This window comes from Chlamydotis macqueenii, chromosome 1, assembly GCF_036417535.1.
Source record: "Chlamydotis macqueenii isolate bChlMac1 chromosome 1, bChlMac1.mat, whole genome shotgun sequence".
Classification (NCBI taxonomy): Eukaryota; Metazoa; Chordata; class Aves; order Otidiformes; family Otididae; genus Chlamydotis; species Chlamydotis macqueenii.
In genome coordinates, this window is record NC_141556.1 from 85,293,967 (window position 1) to 85,307,144 (window position 13,178).

At 39.2% G+C, this 13,178-nt stretch overlaps 1 protein-coding gene across 4 annotated transcripts in view; it reads right to left on the reverse strand.

The window, feature by feature from the left end:
- Positions 1-4,391: 4,391 nt before the first annotated feature.
- PRMT8 (protein arginine methyltransferase 8) overlaps positions 4,392-13,178 on the reverse strand; it is an 83,674-nt gene continuing 74,887 nt past the window's right edge. For all 4 annotated transcript variants that reach the window (XM_086759254.1, XM_086759243.1, XM_086759248.1 and 1 more), the window contains 2 exons: positions 7,076-7,197; positions 4,392-6,008 (listed from right to left, as the gene is read on the reverse strand). In XM_086759254.1, the coding sequence (XP_086615380.1) occupies positions 5,925-6,008; positions 7,076-7,197 (206 nt within the window). In that variant the 3' untranslated portion in view covers positions 4,392-5,924. The remainder of the gene's footprint in view (positions 6,009-7,075; positions 7,198-13,178) is intronic.

Sequence of the window (13,178 nt, forward strand, 5' to 3'; positions counted from 1 at the left end):
CAGTATCTGGACCCTGGAATAATTTTTTGGAGGACCCCACAACGGGGGAGGTGGATGCCTGAAGGAGGCTGTGGCCTGTGGAGGGCCCACGCTGGGGCAGCTGTTCTGGAGGGACTGCACCCCGCGGAAGAGATGACCCATGTTGGAGCAGTTTCAGGAAGGACTGCAGCCCGTGGGAGGGACCCCACGAAAGAGCAGGAATGTGAGGAGTTCTTCCCCCGACGAAGAAGCAGCAGTGTAAAACAACATGTGATGAACTGACCGTAACCCCCATTCCTTCTTCCCCCCTGTGCCGCTTGGGGGAGGGGGGAAGGTAGTAGAGAGAATGTTAAGCCTGGGAAGAGGGAGGGGTGGGGGGAGGTTATCTCATTCTCTGTCTCCTTATCCTGCTATTTTTAGTAATAAATGAATAGTTTTCCCAAGTCAAGTCTGTTTTGCCCCTAACGATAACTTCAAGGATTTCTCCCTATCCTTATCTCAAATCTCAAGCCGTTTTTCTTATATCTTTTCTCCCCCTATTCTCTCAGAGGGTGGGGGGAGTGAGAGAGAGACTGCGTAGTCTGGTCCTGATCGAGGCTGAACTATGACACTGATGATTCACATCCTCTTTACTCTAAAACAGTATATGAAAAATTAATTTTAAGTAATGTGCTTTTTTTTTCTTTTACAATGAAGATATTAAAAACCAAACATTTGTTATATCACATCTGAAATAGCAGGTTTGTTCCTTTAGTTTCTTTTTAAAAATATTTGTACGTGCTGTAAATTCACACTTGATTTTTAGGAAGTTTAGATATGATCTAAAAGATTTGTCTTCCTCCCACCTGCCTGTGTGCTTTGGGGATTAACATCTGAGATGATCTCTGAGAAACACTGAAAGGAAATGTTTCAGAAAAGACTAAAAGCCTCCCACTAATCCAAAAGGAACTAGTGTGTGAATGCTTAATGCCTACTGAAAAAGAAATCACCTGGCTTTGTTTTATATTCAAACTAGGGAAGTGCATACATGAGCATAAACTTACACCTCATATGCCAACCTGAAAATTGCTCATAAAATGTGTCCTCTGTGCCACCTCCAACATGGTAAGAGAACTTGAAGTTCTCTTTAATTAATGACCCTTAGAGTTACATTATTTGGAAAACCCTTGGATACATTTGTTAAGCAGTGTGTAACAGCATCAATATATAACTGGACTCTGTTAGAAAGAAAAAGGGGTGGGGAGGGATTACAGATGATAGGTAATGTAATTCATATGAAAGGCTAGGATGCAATCAAGGGTTGTATAGGGAAGAGAGGTGCTACTGTGAGGGGACTAAGGTGGGAACTAATTGTATCTTCCAGTATCTAATAGGGAGTTACAGTGAAAACAGATCCCGGCTCTTCTCAGCAAATAGCAGAAGAACAAGACCCAACAGTCCCAAGTTATAACAAGTATATGACAATATAAGTTCCAGTTGAACATAAAATGCTGCCTTGTGAGATAAGCACAGCATTGGAATAGCTGCCCAGAGAGCCTGGGGAATCTGTGTTCTCTGAAATGTTCAGGACTTACCTGGACGAGGCTTAGAGCAACATGAGTTACCTCTGAAGTTAGCCCTACCCTGAGAAGGTGGTTAGATTAAAGACTTCTAGAAGTCTTTTCTGTTACAGATTATTCTAAGATTATGTGAGGTTCTATAGCAAAATAACTCCAGCCACTCTGTTTTTCTGTTGCTTTTGCATTTTGAATACCTTCTTTTTTTCCCCTTCACCCATCCTCTCCATATATAGTGGGACTTACTGCCTGTGGCTGAAGTAATGTACTCTTACTTAGCTGAGAAAGGAGTTCTGAGCCCCTGACTCCACATGAACAAGGGAACTGACAGACTGAAAAGAGGTAGGTCACTCTGGTGCCTTCCTGCTCCACCCTCCTCACTCCACTCTCCTGCTACTCCTGCCTGCAAAAGAAAAAGCATGCTTGTCAATGAAAGCAGCCCTCTAAAAGCTAATTTCCCCATTTCTGTAACACTCGTGGGGCTTTGTAGTTTGAAAGTAATTATAATGTGTTGTTTTGTCTGCTATACCAGTGACACTGGGACATGCTTTTGTTAAGTAAATCTTTCTTTCTTCAGTGTTATTTACACTTTAAAAATCCCTTTGTGTGTATTCTGATCACAGAGAACGTTACATCTACCAGTACACACAGTACTTGAAATTACTGATTATATAACACAGACAAATTGTCCTCTATTACACTGAGTTCAATCCATATGAATCGGGCCACTTACAATGTTATCAACAAGATGTTGAACATATATATGTATTTTTAAATGTAAGTAGTATGTGGGATATATTTTACAGATAAAAGAGAGTGACTGTTAGATTACCTTCTTAAAGCAGGGATTTATTCTTCATTATATACGTAGGCAAGGACTTAATGTGTATCCTTTATAAAATTACCTTCTAAGTGAAGGAAGTTTCTTCTGATTATTTACAATAAAATCGGTATGTGGTAATTAGAAATTATCCCTAAAATAAATTATCCTTCTTCAAACTAGGTCTGCAGTAAAAACATGCTCTCAGGTAATATTATTGTCTATTTTCTGGACTATTTCAACCCCTATTAAAAGTCTAAGACAGTGTAGAAAGGTTCTAAAACTCCTAATTCTGCACATAGGAAGGTGCGCAGAACAAGCCCCGCAAAAATCAACCTAATCAAAGCAAAATTGTGAAATTTCATACATCTGGCACAGGCTACTTGGTGCTGGGAATAAGATGCATGTGAGAAGAGTCGTACTATACTGCTCTGTAGAGAACCTTGGGAACAAAAGTGGTCCTCAACATTAGGGACTATCTCCCCAATCCCACAAGCACTGCAAGTGTGGATTGCACACTATGCCTTTTAGAGGCATGCTCAGTATCTAGCTTTTTTGGATGCTCTTTTTTGTTTCAAGCGACAGGACAAGCCCTGAGAAGAGTTTCAATACTTCTGCCTTAAGATTAGAGTCAAGGCAGAAGCAACCTCCTTTCTCTTTTTCTCCAGTGCTGTATATGTTACTTATCAGGGACAGTCTTTTGTGAAAATACTGTATTTTGGTTTCTTTCTCAGGCTCTGTTCTCAGCTTATGATTTTCTTTTCCTGTCAGTGGGAAGGAAAATCAAAGCTTTCAACATATGTCTCTTTCAGTATGTTAATACAAAGCTTTGAAGGTCAGTTGCTTGGGTTCGACCCGGGCATCCATGATAACCTTTAAAAGATTAGGCTCAGACTCTGTGGTAGTTACCCAGACTTGTTGGATTCCTGAGGAAAGCCTATCAGCTGATTGCACTTGGCCTGCAAGCTCTGTGCATATCTATTTCACTAATGCTGACCTAACAGATCCTGTGTATGCTGAACTCATTGATGCTTTCAAAACCTTAGTGGTTGGTAACACCTATAATGGCCTTGGAAGCCTGAATTTTGTTTTTGATCACTGTGGCTTGAAGATACTCAGCACTGCAGTAGGCACTCTCAGTTCTTTATTTGATGGAGAAATGTGATATGCTTTTGCTTCGAAGAAAAGCACAAGCCAGTTTCCCAGGGCTGAATGTGACTGAAGTCTGGTCATCACCCCTGAACTGTGCCATTAACAACATTGTCAAGGACTTACTCTTCCAGCAATGAAGTAAGTGGGCACTTGTAGTAAGAAGGCAAGGTGGCCACTGTTGGGGACCTACATTTCACTGTCATTAGGTGAAAGATGAGGCAGAAAGAGCAGTACACAATAGGGCTTATAATACCCGTCAAACTGGTTAATGAGCTGTTCTGATCAAATTTTCTTGCTGCTTCTGGTTCAATGCTTGCTGTCAGGCAAAAATGACACATTTTCAGTAAAGGTAGGCAGAGCCTTGTGAATTCTCTTTTTTTTTTTTTGGTGATTTGTCTTTCCTTTTTTTTTTAAACAAGATGTTGGTTTTTTTTTCCCCTTCTTTATTACTCTTATATTATAAAAGATATTAAAGATTCATGCAGTGGGCAAGAGAAGTGGATGATTTTAAGTGCTATCAAAGTGCAAGTTAGACAAACAAAGCAAGAGTTTTCCTTTCAATTATAGTCAGCTCAGTGATTACTGGCAAAGGAGAAGATGAAAACATTGCTTGAGTATCTTTATATAAACGGAGGGGGCTGAGAAAAAATCTGGTAGAATTCCTTACCTTAAAGTCCTAGAATCACAGAAGTGTTAGCAGAAAGGGACTTCTAGAGGTTTTTCTGGTCCAAGCCATTACTGAGTAGCCGATCTAGCTATGAAAATGACAGCAGTATATGAGAGATAAAAACTTAGTCATTTTGTGAGGAAAGTTGTTTATCCTCATTCCAAGAAAATAAAAGTGCTTTAAAACAACAGTGATGAACTACACTGCAAACAGTAACTTTTACTGCTGAATTACAGTTTAATTTCATTCTACATAGATACCATGTGATACAATCCCTAGACCATAATCTTTAGACCATAAGAAAAAGGAGGCACTGTACAGTTTGTGTGAAGGGAAAAACAATAGAAATAGGTTTCTAAAAAGTGAAAGTTGACAAATACTGGCAAAATACATCTTCAAGTATGCTTTATTTGCAGATGATTAAAAATATTTTAGGCAAAAAACTACTCAATCTCTTCCAATACATGGCGGAACATGATTTAGTGCGTAATGCTAGACAGACTGGAAAATGGGAGGATAGAACTGATGATGAAGCTTTTGATGAATTACATGTGATTAAATCGTCAACATTCATACAGTAAAAAGACTTGATACATATGTATGAAGAATTATAAGCAGGAGATATTTTAACTATAAGCAGGAGATATTGTAAGAAGAACAAGGGATTTAAGGGGATGGGAAAGCTACAGACATCTTAGTAATACCAGAAGCCATAGACATTTTTTTAAAGACATGAGCTTGTTCCTGCAAATCACTGCACTCTTGAAATAGTACTTGCAATTTAAAACTTATCTAAAACATCACCAAAAGGAAACACTAATTCCTATTTTTAAAAAATTTATTTTCTATTAAGAATCTTGCAAAGAACCGAAATATGACATGGCTAAGAAACATGAATTACCCACCATTTCAGAGACTTCGCATTCATTACATTTAAATACTAGGTGTCTGATTTCAGAAGGTCTCATGCAAAATCCAGATATAAAAACTCACCACAGAATACTTTTCAAGGATAAAAAGCTGTTTTTTAAAGCTCTGACAGACATTCAGTTGTGAAGGTGAATTTTAAAACATTTAAAACATTTTTCCAGAGGACATTCAAAAAGATGGTTGTTGAACTTCCTGTAAATGCCCAGTTCTTATCTATACTTTGCATGGACTATTTACCAATGCTATAACTTTGGACAATTAAATATATATCACTGCCTAGAGTAGTGCCAGAGTGCCATCATTATCTTTCCATAACTGCATAATGAGAATGAAATAATCATAAACCAAATTCCTATTATGAAATGACTTTTTTTTTCTCATGTACAATATATATATTAATTTATATTGATATAAGTTCAGTAATACTATCACAGTAATATGCTGTAGTGGTCTTTCATAGTGAGAAAACTGCCCTAATCATCTTTAACATGCAAAGCTTGGAAGAACCAGAAATTCACAGTAAGTAGTACAATTTGTATATGCATCTTCTGCCATCCTAAAGTTAACCAGAACACTCAAGACTGTTGCTTATTTTTCCTATATGTTTGACAAAAGCTACAGTTCTGTATACTGTACATTCACAGTGGGATCCCAGCCCCCTGTACTATCTGCATGAAGGATCAGCTTACCACTTCCCATCAGAGTAAACATTCTAGTATTTAATTGCTATTAAATCTTGTGAACAGTTGTTCCTAGCTTGAAGTTCACCAGTTCAGAACTTGATAAAATTCTCCTTTTCATCTCTCTGAAAGGTTTCTTGCTAGCGCATTTTGTAGTCATTAGATACTGACATTTCACATAGCTGTCCTTTAAAATCCAAGTCTACTGTGAAATCCAGGTCACGCTGTAAAAAGATTTAAATGTAACATGTAAGTAAGAACCTAAGTTTAGTGTATGAATTCACTTATCACTGCTTAGGTTAAAAAGACCTGTCAATTCAAGAGATACTTACTGTGGTTTCTAACTTCTTTTGTTTTTAAATTTTGCTAACACTGAAAGAGGACGAAATAGGATGTGTAATAGCATTTACCATACAATCTATACCTGGGGCATATTTGGGTTTTCTTCGTAAGACTGATTTAGTGTCCTGGTTACAACTAGGAAGCTTCTGAAATGCTGTGCTATCATATGTATTCTGTAACATTTTTTAAAGTGTATCCTCCATCGAGATGCTCTTAATCTAGGGTAAAGGGCTTTCACAGTAGGAGTTATTCCAGAATAGATATTCTCCTTACAAGTTAAAAGCACTGAATAACTGACATACTTGGCGAGGGATTCAGCCCATAGCAGAGAAATTGAGGAAGTTTTCACCAAGTCATGATAGTGTGGTATCCATCATGCTTATTTAGTCTTAAATAAGATGTGCACTTTCTGTGGAAAGCCACAATTTTTAAACAACCATATTACTTGATTAGTGAGTTCAAGTGCATTTGATCAGTGAGTTCATACAGATGTTCAGTTGAAATCTATTACTTAATTTCCTAAAAGAGAGTTCTTGGACACTGAGTCGGAAATCTGGTAATAGATATCAAACTGAAGTTCTTACTTTGTATTGGCACAAGTGATCTTACCACTGATTTTAGTGACAGTATAAAGAGACACTTACCTGCTTGTGTCACAAAATGTGAGCCAAGCCAATGGCAGGGGGCAGCTAACTTTGAATAATTTGAAATGGAATAATTTTTCCCTTCACATGCTATCTTGTTTGCAGGCTGAGTTCTGTAATATTAGCACTACATTATCATTGCTGTCACCACCTTTGGTGAAGCTGTGACTAGAGCTCTTACTAATAAACATTCATTTAGAGCTGCTGTAAACATTCTCATTGTTTTACCTATATGCATTTTATTTGCTGTTGATTATAGTTTGTGATCATTAGAGTTGGAATTAGAATCAGTGATGCTGACTCACCACATTTTTTGCATTTGGTTTCATGGATATAGTCCCATAGATTTCTTCTCCTCGTCTCACAGTTAAATAGTCCTCTAAGTAGAAGACAGTTTGCTTCCAGTGAGTATAGGGAGCATCAGGTGCTAAAAAATATATATGGGTATTATTTATAGAAATTTCATCTTTTTCTTACAAATCAAATTAAGTCTTGGGAACAATTGAAAAAAGCCTTTCCTCTCATAGAATGCTTTAATTTACATATTATATTAGCAAACATGCTTTACAACATAGAGTCATAGAATTGTTAGGGTTGGAAGAGACCTTTAAAAGTGATCTAGTCCAACCTCCCTGCCAGAAGCAAGGACATCTTCCACTAGATCAAGTTGCTCAGAGCCTCATCCAACCTGGCCTTGCATGTTTCCAGGGACTGGGCATCCACCACCTCTCTGGGAAACCTGTTCCAGTTTTCTACCACCCTCAGTGTAAAAAAATTTCTTCTTAATATCTAATCTAAATCTACCCCCCTCTATTTTGAAACCATTACCCTTTGTCCTGTCACCACAGGCTCTACTGAAGAGTTTCTCCCCATCTTTCCTGTAGGCCCCCTTTAGGTACTGGAAAGTAAGGTTTTCCCAGAGCCTCTTCTCCAGGCTGAACAGCCCCAGCTCTCTCAGCCTGTCTCCATAGGAGAGGTGCTCCAGCCCTCTGATTATCTTTGTGGCCCTCCTGTGGGCCCTCTTCAACTGGTCCATGTCCTTCTTATGTTGGGTGCTCCAGAACTGGACACAGTACTCCAGGTGGGGTCTCACGAGAGCAGAGTAGAGGGGCAGAATCACCTCCCTTGACCTGCTGGCCATGCTCCTCTTGATGCAGCCCAGGATGCAGCTGGCCTTCTGGGCTGCAAGAGTGCATTACTGGCTCATGTTAAGCTTCTCGTTCACCATCGCTCCTCAATCCATTCTCCGGCCAGCCTATATTTGTGCCTGGGATTGCTACGACCCATGTGCAGGACCTTGCACTTGGCCTGGTTGAACTTCACGAGGTTTGCACAAGCCCACCTCTCCAGCCTGTCAAGGTCCTTCTGGATGGCATCCCTCCCCTCCAGCTTGTTGACAGCACCATATAGCTTGGTGTCATCAGCAAACTTGCTGAGACTGCACTCTATCCCAATGTCCATGTTGCTGACAATGATGCTGAACACAGCTGGACCCAGTATGGACCCCTGAGGAACGCATATGGACCCCTGAGGAACGCGACACAATTCTATTGACTGTCAGTGGGTTGTCTTCTGATTTTTACTGGAAGATGGCAGATGTGAATCATACCCAGCAAGAAAGATTCCACAAAGGTGTTTACTGGGCATGATAGGCACTTTTTTTTTTATGCCTTCCTTTCAACTCACGCACATTCAAATTGGGGAAATCTTTATCACTAAGTACTTTGAAAGTCAGAATTCTGAAGTAGTTCAAAAAACAGTTACACAAAACTATGAAAAAAAGGTTCATAAGAAAATATTAACCACAATAACACAGATGAAACCTTTGACTCATGATCCTGGAACAGCAGATTTTATAGTTTCCAGGAGGATACAGCTGGGGAAAGCGCATTTGCACCTTGACCTGGTTTTGGACTTTTTAAAGGCTTATGCTATGGGCAATTGCCAGAGATGGATACTGGTCTCAGGTAATTTCTAGTCTTGCTTAGCAGAATCACTTTGATGACCTTCTGCTACTTCAGGTTTTTATTTTACTTATTTGGTTTTATTTCTGATTTAAATGCAAACCTTTGAGCAGTGCCTAACAAACTTGTATTGATTACTTCTTGTTCCTAGCATTCTTGCAGTTAAGGGCATCTAGGAACATAAGAATAGCTATACAAGTTCAGAGACTTCCTGATCTGGCAAAACACATTCTGGTGAAGTTATTTTTCTTCCATTTGTTTCCCCAATCACTTTTTTGATGCAGACATGGGCCCACTGTACTGAATCATGCTAATAATATCTTAACACTGTTTAATAAAACAATGATTTCACTTCATCTCAACATCAATGTTTCAAAAAAAAAGTTTGCGTTTAGAAATTGTTTGTGACTGAGGAAATAATGAAGATTTTTTAAAAAACGTCAGGACAGGAATTTTTAACAGTTCTTTTTTTTTTCCAGAATTCTAGAATCGGAAGACTGATATAAACAACCTTTTGTCAGAAATTGTGTTGGCAAACGGATATCTTCCAAAGGAAATGTATTTTACCCGATAATTCCTGGCTATGTGTCTAGACAGTTTTTATGACTATTGATCTCAATTGCTAAAGGAGAGATCTTCTTGCAAGAATTCAGATCCAGAATCTGTTTTCCATTTGGACATATCTCTGTAAGATTTCTAACTGAAAACATGTTAGACCAAAACTAAACTGAACTTACATTTTAAATCATAACTGTTATCTTGTACATACACATGTATATATGCACATGCCCTTATCTAGAGCTATCTTCCTTAGAAAAGCTTGATGCAGCTGGAAACTTGTGCCCCATGAACAGAGAGTGTGTATAGAATGTAGGCACAGGTCTTCAAGTCCACTCTAAATCACACGGTTATTTGCTTCATAATTTAAAAAATGACATATCAATGAAGTGGCAGTTCCTCATGTCCTACAAACTTGGATATGTTATGGAAATCAGTAGAGCTTTGCCAACAGACACTAGCTGAGAATCCAGACCAGTCTTGTAGACAGTGGTGTCTATTCCTTCAGTTACAGAAGGCCAAATGACCTTTTTATGGAGTAACTTATTCCACACCTACCTCATCATGGTGTGCTGAATAGAGGCAGAGAACCACTTCCCTCAACCTCATATGAGGTTGACTCATATTAGCATGTGACTCATGCTAATACAGGTCACAATGATTGGCCAGATTTGCTCCAAAGGCATACTTCTGACTCATGTTCAGTTTGTTGCTCACCACAATCTGAAAGTCTTTTTCAACAAAGATGACTTCTATCCAGTGGCCCCAAGCAGTAGCATGGAGTTATTTGGTCTCAGCTGCAGGACTTTGCATTTGGCTTTGCTGAACTTTATAAAGTTCTCATGAGACAATTTTGAACCTGTGTAGATCTCTCTAAATAGCAGGCCTTTCTCTCCAGCCTATGCTCCTCCTAGTTTGGGATCATCAACAAATTTGCTGAGAGTGCACGCTACCATCCAGGTCATTAATAAAGATGTCGAACAATATTGACCTCACTGTTGCTCACTTGTGGAATGCTACTAATAACTAGACTCTGTTTTGAGGTCATGTGTCAATCCGCCTGGCCTCTGTTTTGAGGCCAGGCTGACTGACAAATTTTGAGCCAATTTTTCACCCATGTTATTGTTTACTTATCCAGTCTGTATCTCATCAATATAGCTCTAAGGATGCTATGCAAGGTTGTACAAAAGGCCTTGATAAAGTTTATTTATACAACAGTTATTAATCTTCCCTCATCGACACAGCTAGTTGTCTAGAAGGCAATCAGGTTGGTTAGGTATAATTGACTTTGGTAAATCCATACTAGCTGTTCTCAATCACCTTCTTGTCCTTTATATAGCCAGAAATAGTTTCTAGGTGTATTTGTGCCATAACCTTCCAGGGAACTGAGGTGAGGTTGACTGGCCTGTAGTTCCACAGATCCTGCTTGCTGTATTTCTTGAAGATGGGTGTGATAGCTGCCTTTTTCTAATAATCAAAAACCTTCCCCCACCACCATGACCTTTTAAAGATGTTAGAGGGTAGCCTTACAATGACATTGACCAGCACTCTCAGCATGCTTGGATGCTTCCTGTCAATCTATGGACTTGTTTAAGGTTCTGTAGTCCTGATGGCATACCTGAAGGTACAACTCACGCACTATCAGTTTCATAGTATAAAAAAACCCTACTTCTCCAAAGGCTGCAAGGCACTTCTACCATTATTTTAGGTACTTTGAATAACAATTAGAATCATAGAATCATTAAGGGTGGAAAAGACTTCTAAGATCATCAAGTCCAACTGTCAACCCAACACCACCATGCCTACTAAACCATGTCCCAAAGTGCCACATCTACACATTTTCTGAACACCTCCAGGGATGGTGACTCCACCAGTTGCTTTGGCAGCCTGTTCCATTGCTTGACCACTCTTTCAGGAAATAAATTTTCCTAATATCCAATCTAAACTTCCCCTGATGCAACTTGAGGCCCTTTCCTCTCATCCTATCGATAGTTACTTGCTGCAGACAAGCAACTCCTTGCAATAACATAATGGGTCCCCTTCCTTGCCACTTTTGATGCCTATTCACTGGGATGTCTAAGAGTCAAGCAAAGAATGCCAGGGTTTGAGGGCCAGATTTGCTGATGGGACACATGTGACGGTAAAACATTAATCAAATATCCTAATCTATTCAATGGATGTTTCTTAAAACGTGTATGTTCACATGCACATGTAAAACAGAAACATTCCACTATTCCTTTGCAGATGAAGCCACACTTCCAATTTTACAAAAGACCTTTAATGTAGTTCTGGCAATATAAGTAGACCTCCTTTAGAATCATAGAATAGTAGGGTTGGGAGGGACCTTTAAAGGTCATCTAGTCCAACCCCCCTGCAAGGAGCAGGGACATCATCAGCAGGTTGCTCAGAGCCTCATCCAACCCAGCCTTGAATGTTTCCAGGGATGGGGCATCCACCACCTCTCTGGGAAACCGGTTCCAGTGTTCTACAACCCTCAGTGTAAAAAATGTTTTCCTAATGTCTGATCTGAATCTACCTCTGTTTATTTTAAAACCATTACCCCTTGTCCTATCGCAACAGGCCCTACTGAACAGCCTCTCCCCATCTTTCTTGTAGGCCCCCTTGAGGTACTGGAAGACCGCTATAAGATCTCCCCGGAGCCTCCTCTTCTCCAGGCTGAACAGCCCCAACTCTCTCAGCCTGTCCTCATAGGAGAGGTCCTCCAGCTCTCTGATCATCTTCATGGCCCTCCTCTGGACTCTCTCCAACTGATCTTTACTAAGTACTAAGTACTTTACTAAGTATTTAGTACTTTACTAAGGTAGGTTTCAGTTAACATGACAACACAGTAACTACAACTAAGGTAGGTTTCAGTTAACATGACAACACAGTAACTACAACCTTTGTTCAAAGCTGTTTTTTACAGAAAACTGGAAGTTTGACTATATTACCTTTTGGAAAACATTATTGGGCTGCCTTCTGCTAAAAAAGTCAGCCTTTTGTAGGGAAAAACAAATGCCTAAAACCTGAAGTGTTTTACACCTTAGATAATTTTGTTCAGCACAATTTCAGAAATACTAGCACTTCAGGATACCACTGCAGTGCCTCAGAGATTGTTCATGTCTTCCTAGCTACACTTTGTTTCCCCAGCACATACTGATGCATTTCATGGTGTGGGAAATACTAGAGTATAACACATTTATAGAATGACCAGGGAAACTGATTACTGAAAAACACATGAATATGAGGTACCAAATGACATAATCCATGTGGTTATGCTTCCAGAATCAAATATAAATAAGTATTTAAACAAAGTACTTTGAGCTTTGAATCTCCTGTAAAGGGTTGAGAGCTCCTGTAAAGGGAGGAAAAAAAAAGATATTTCTAATCATATTTAACTTACATCAGGTTCCATTTACACCTGCTGAAGTTGTGTAATGGTGCTAACTGCAACCAGCACCAACTGTAATTTTTTGTTCTTCTCATTAAAGCAGTCATGAGGTTTTCAAATTTATTGCAACACTGGCCAATTTATTCACTCTGGTAAACAATGCCTTACAGGAATGGAGTTATTCTTTTAAATATCTGCTCACCAAAGTTAGAGTTTCATATTTGTGTTGTTAGAGCTCATTTACATAAGCAGTATGTGTGTGGTTATATCTTTGGAAAAAAACCAATGGTTTTGTTCTAGACTCTGAGACAAGCAAGAGCTTTTGTTGAGTTTCTGATTTGGGGGAAACTAGGATGCAGAGCTGCTATCTCTCTCTGAGCCAACAAGTCCCTGCCTAATCTGAGAAACTTGACACAGGATTTAGATATCACTGGTGATGGGCATATACTCCTGGGTCATAAGTTCCACTGAGCTCTAAGCTTGGTAGCCATTTTG